The following is a 6,399-nucleotide window of genomic DNA, read 5'->3' as shown; positions in this document are numbered from 1 at the left end:
CTGCCAATTCAGGACCATAGTATTGGGGGACACCAGGATCACTTGGCACAACATAATACATAAAAATCTTGTTCCACAACCTAGTTTGGTAAGTAGTGACTGGGGTCTTAAAAGCTATCAAGTGGCCATCTAAGATGCAGCTAATGGTCTCCTCTTGTCTGAAGTGAAGAAAACCAAGGGCATTTGGAAATCACCAGCCTTAGGATATGATGGACCTTGAGACCAGAAGAACTAGTTGGTGCCCAGCTACCAATGCCAACCACTCAGGAAGGGATCAAAACTGGAGATCCTGGATAGAGTGGGAGGAAAAATGAGGAACAAATTCAAAAACACAATAATGAAAAATTACTGGTCAGATGGAGTCTTCTGGGACCCCCCAGACTATGGCCCTGGGATACACTTCGGGCCTGGGATCAGACTCACTCCCAAGGGCTGGCTTTCACCCCAACAGTAGTAAGACTTACATGCAGAACATCCAACCCAGGGCGATGCATCCACCTACTCTACGGAGATACACCCCTTGGAGCAATCTGCCATGGGGCACCAGAGGGGCAGCATTCACATGGAGGGAAAGCTGGACAGACAGGAGGGAATAAGTAAGAAGGACACAAGAATGAAGTAGTCACAGGGAAAGGAGAGGAGGAGAGTGTGTTAGGGTTGGGGATGGTAACTGGGGAGTGAAACCAAATGTACACAACTGCTGAATGTAAACCAAATTCTGCCATGTAAATTTGTACTCAAAGCACAATAAAAAAAAATACTGCCTCACAATTTTTCTAGAGAATTTATCTTTATCTTAAAATAATATTTTGAAAGAAATGCATTTTCCCTACTGTCATATACACATACCTGAATAAAATGTTTTTATCATTGGATATATATATATATATAAAAAGGGGGGGAGAAAGCATTAGAAAAAGACTCAGTGCTGTGAAAATGTCAAAAATACCCAAAACAATCTGCAGATACAATTCTGATCTACATTGCACTACCATTTTTTGAAGAGGTGGAAAAACTAATCACCGATTTTATATGGAAAAAGAAACCCTGAATAAGGAAAGCATTACTGGAGAAGAACAACAAAGTAGGAGGCCTCATACTTCCTTAAAAATTTGGAAACAGAAATACATATATGATCCAGGAGTCCCAATACTAGGTATATATCCTACAGAAGAAAGAGCAGTGACATGAATAGATAATGCACACCCAAGTTCATCACCACATTGTTCACAATGGCAAAAAGATGGAAACACCCTAAGTGCCAATCAATGGACAAATGGATATATAAACAATACCAAAATAAAAAACAATGGAATACTATGCAATGTTAAAGAATAGTGATGAATCTGTGAAACACTTCATAACATGGATGAACCTGGATGACATTATGCTGAGTCAAATTAGTCAATTACAAAAGGATAAATATTATATTAGATCACTATTATTAAAAGTCAATAAAACATTTACAAACAAACATTCTTTGAAGGCTTCCAGGGTATGGTGCAGTGAATTACTTAGTATAGCTCTTCTAGCCATAGTCTTTGTGGCACCCACCAGATGACTGGGTGGAACTATGCAAATGTAAGGTGATTGGGAGCTCTGGTAGCATAGCTCCTAAAGCATTTGACTGCTAACCAGAAGGCTGGCAGTTCCAACCCACCAGCCACTCCTTGGAAGGAAGACTGGGCAATCTACCTCCATAGAGATACTATCTTGAAAACCCAAGGAGGGGTCACTGTGACTCAATTCAATGGCAATGAGTTTGGTTTGAGTTTCAGTGTGGCCCACCAAAAGATTTGATAGCTTGTTAGTAATGTAAGTAAAGTACACGGCACCCTTGGGGGGGGGGATATGCACATAAGGTGCACAGAACCTAATATGTGGATTGGACAGTTATGCCATCCTGCTAGGCTTAAAATGAGCCCTCTCAGGGGCAGAAGGTGGATCTCACTGCCATCAAGAGACAAGACCTGGAGATGGAGTGAAGCACGTGCTTTGACCCAAGATCCCTGCACTGGACCTCCTTGGCAGAGAGACTAGCACAAAGATGGTGACAGCAGGATTATGAGACCAGCAGGAGACAAAGCAGCGAGTGGGCTTGCCGGTTCACAGAGCAAGAAAACTGAGTGTCTTTGAGCAGGAGGCTTGCTGGTGGAGTAGGATGCACCTAGGTGGACCTATCAGCAGACCTGAAAGAGCTTTGAAATACTTGCCTGAGCAGGGCAGAGGCCAAGCCAAGAGGCAAAGGGTCAAAGGGAAGTGAGTCTGTGGGTATGCAGAAAGGAGGCTGTCCTGATCAAAAACCTATATCCTGAGTGGTCCTGAACCTGAAGTGTAACCTGATGTTTCCCTAGCAAATCCCATAATTGTGAATATTGTCTGTGACTCTATGGCAGTGGTTTTGGTTTGGTTTGTATGTAACATAAAGCTATGATCTGCTGGTAGCTCCCAAAGAAATCAATAAAATGCTTAACTTTTCATTCAAAAGTTGTTATTTTATTATTTGTCTTTTTGAAATAGAGATTAAGATGGTTAGGATGAAGATATGGAGGAAAATAATGAGTATTTGCTGAGAATATTTCCATTATGAAACAACTTTATCACTTAATTATTCTTCCACAAAGTACTGTAATTTTCAGGGGTTCAGTGAGCTAATCATTATCTAAAAGTTAAAATAAAATAAAAAATGTTTAAATAACTGCCACAGGGAAAAGAACTCTAGGTAGTGAATTAAATTTCTTCATTTGGCTTCCATTAAAAATTCTAAAGATACCTTTATGTAGGGGAAAAAATTCAAAGACTAAATTGAAATTTTAAAGAAGAAAATAAAACAATAACTTTAAATCAATGACATCACTAATAATGTTATGTTAGAATGTTATTGTAACATGTTCAAAAGTAAGCAGGATCCTCCCCTTAACTATGTTGGTTACTATCACTTCTACCTTTCTTTGGATCAGAAGAAACTCTCCCATAAACCTGTAGTTGGGAAATACCTTAAGTCACAACTTCTGGTTTTGTAAAAAGAATGAGTACCACACTTACATTTATACATATCAAGTACTTCATTTATATTACATTTACTTAAAATGATGGAAACCTATATTAAGTGATAAAGTATTGATAAAGATTGGACAAATGATTTAATCTCTCTGTTCCTGAGATCTTACCTCTAAAATGAGGATAGCATTATTGTAAGAATAAAATAAAAAATGTTAAGTACAAGGAAAAAGTTCTTGTCTTGTACTAAGTGTTCAGAGAATGTTAGCTCTTATGTTTACTTACTCTTTTGTTGAGACAAATAACAGGCCACAGGCTACAACCCAGCGTGCAACAGCAGCAGAGACAACCGCAAAGCAGCCACTTCACATTGACTGGAAGAGCCTTTCTCAAACATGCATTCACACGGCCAATGCTGGTTTTAAATTCTTCTGGGGCCACCTATAACAACAAGGGTATACTCTTTAATAGTTTGTGAGCAGTTTTTCACAAATCTCTAAACCTAAGGAAAATGTTTTATTCCTTAGTAAAAATACTTAAAGCATTTAAAAATGTATAAATATATTTCCTCTCTCTCTCCTTCCATAAATAAATATGTATTATACATTCTTGTATGGCATAAGACAGTAAAACAGTATAATTTTATGTTCACAAAACCTAGCCTGATTTTCAAAAAACCACCTTCTAAAATGACCAAAAATAAAATGACAAAAATAAAATTGATGGTAAATCATACCTGTTAGGCAGTTTTGTTACCAATTATTCTCATTATTAAAGCAGTATTATTTACAGTCTTCAATCACTCTGACCAAAAGTTGAGTAAGACTAGAAGCATAAAACACAACAAAAACCCATACAACACAAGGAAATGTAATTAAAATTCGACCTTAGCAATATTTCTGGATTACTTTCATAAAGGTAACTCTCAATCATTTTCTCTGTGGCAAATTTGCAACATATCAATTTTATCATTTGTCACTATTTACAAGGAAAGGATACACTAATGAAAAATAATGCTGAGTGATTACACTAAAACTATTAATATTTAGAATAAAATGGACTCATAACTAATACAAATTTTGAAAGGTGGAAGGTCCTTAAATACATAAATTTAACATTTCTAAATACTACTTCCATTCCTGGAAATGGCTGCTTGTGCCTATCTATAAACAATGACCAAGTCAGTTCAATGGCATAATATTTATACCATCGACAGCCAAAATTTATACCAAATATTCTCCTTGAAGGTAATACCATCCAAAAGTATACTAAAAATAGTTTTCTTCCATTTAATTGACATTTCTGGAACACAAAAGTGATTCCTTTTCATGTAGAAAGCTGCCAGACTGTAAAATATATGGGAAAATATATTGCATAGGGTTATGAAAGCAATAACTATTAAATTGCTGGGAAAAATAAGCTGTTGTAAAATAAAACCCCCACTAGTACATTTGGTATGAAAAATATGAGTTTTATGGCTCTTCCAAATAAAAATTTTACCAGAACAATCAATTTATTATAGGCAGTTCCAGATTACAAACGAGTTTCATTCTTACATTGCTCTTTACGTTGAATTCATACACTGTCAGAACAGTTATGTAGGTTCGTATATAACATCAATGAGTCAAATGTTTGTCTTAGTATATGTAGTGTACCTTTCTATGGATAAAAACATTAAAGAAACACTCTCAGATACACTAAAATATATCTAACATAATGATACAGTAATATTAATAATGTTTGATGCGACTTGCAAAGTAGCACCCATTTGTTATTACAAGCCACTGTGTGTACCTCAAATTTTTAATAAGCTTTATGTGGGTTGGTTCAGCTACATAAGTCCGATGCTAGTATCCCAAAGACTGCCTGTACATTTTGGTTTTTAATACAGGTATCTTTGAATTATTGTTGTTAGGTGCTATGGGGTCATTTCTGACTCAGAAACTCTATGGACAACAGCAAAATTTGTTTTACACTCAACAGTTCATGTACATTTGATTTCATGCCCCAATTACCATCCCCAACCATAACTCTCCTCCTCTCCTGTCCCGGTGACTACCCCTTCCCTGTGCTCTTCTTAACTATGTGCTCCTGTCTGTCCAGCTTTCCCTCTATGTTGAATGCTGCCCCTCTGGTGCCCTACGGCCGATTGCTCTAAGGGTGTATCTCCCTAGAGTAGGTGGGTGCATCACCTTGGGACAGGTGTTGTGCATGTAGGTCTTTCTACTGTTGGGCTGAGAGCCAATCCATGGGAGCGAGTCCAATTCTAGGCCCAAAGGGTAACCCGGGGCCATAGTCTGGGGAGGGGGGTTCCACCAGACTCTATCTGACCAGTAATCCTGGTCATTTTTGTGCTTTTGGATTTTGTTCCACATTTTTCCTCCCACTCTATCCAGGATCTCCAGGTTTGATCCCTTTCCAAGCAGTTGGCATTGGTAGCCAGGAACCATCTAGTCCTTCTGGCCTCAGGGTCCATCATACCCTTGGACTAACTGTTTCCAGATGTCTTTGATTTTCTTCACTCTTCTTTGCTTCACATGAGAGTAGACCAATAGTTGTATTTTAGATGGCTGCTTGAAAGCTTTTAAGACCCCAGTCACTACCCACCAAAGCAGGTTGTGGAACAAGATTTTTATGTGTTGTGCCAACTGAGCTTGGTGTCCGCCAAGACTATGGTTCAGAGTTGGCAGGCCCGGTGACTCTCTCTCTCTCAAGCTCTCAACGTGTCTAGTTGTCTCCAACTCTGTCTTGCTTTTGTAGTAAGTGTGGCTTGTTTTGTAGCACAAGTGTATATGTAAGATTATCTTCAGCTAAATCTAACCTTGGTGTAGGGTTTATTACTGTTCGCTGACCCCCACCTGGTCTTCTCAGTTGTCTATGCATTTATCTGTAGTCTAGTGTTTGGTGTTAGTGGTGATGAAGTACTGTGCATATACTAGTATTTGCCTCTGTTGTCTGTATCTTCCATGCATGTTTCAGTGTCCTTCCTTTCTCCAATGTCATCATGCTGGTCACAGACTCTTACCATACCATCCCTCTCCTTACCCAAATCAACATGTGACCCCCAACTGGTCCAAAATTTTCTTTTCCATTCCCTCCCATCCCCGGTAACCAACAAAGTGAGCTCCCTTCCCTAAGCAAACCCTTCCTTGACTTTTTACAGTAATGGGCTCATACAATATTTTCCTTGTTTGATTGACTTATTTCACTCAGCATAATGTCCTCCAGATTCATCCATGTTGTGAGATGAGTCATGTATTCTTCATTATTCTTTAATATACCATAGTATTCCTTTGTGTGAATGGACCATAGTTTGGTTATCCATTCATCTGTTGATGGGCATTTAGGTTGTTTACACCTCTTTGCTATAGTGAATTGTGCTGCAATGAACATGTCTGT

At 38.3% G+C, this 6,399-nt stretch overlaps 1 protein-coding gene across 1 annotated transcript in view; it reads right to left on the bottom strand.

The window, feature by feature from the left end:
• CHIC1 (cysteine rich hydrophobic domain 1) overlaps positions 1-6,399 on the bottom strand; it is a 100,236-nt gene that overhangs the window by 61,233 nt on the left and 32,604 nt on the right. The window contains exon 3 of the mRNA XM_007958744.2: positions 3,286-3,441. Within this exon, the coding sequence (XP_007956935.1) occupies positions 3,286-3,441 (156 nt within the window). The remainder of the gene's footprint in view (positions 1-3,285; positions 3,442-6,399) is intronic.

The sequence above is a fragment of the Orycteropus afer genome, unplaced genomic scaffold, assembly GCF_000298275.1.
Source record: "Orycteropus afer afer isolate SDZICR_OR568_19922 unplaced genomic scaffold, OryAfe1.0 scaffold01116, whole genome shotgun sequence".
In the NCBI taxonomy this organism is placed as follows: domain Eukaryota; kingdom Metazoa; phylum Chordata; class Mammalia; order Tubulidentata; family Orycteropodidae; genus Orycteropus; species Orycteropus afer.
This window is presented reverse-complemented; position numbering and strand designations above follow the sequence as displayed.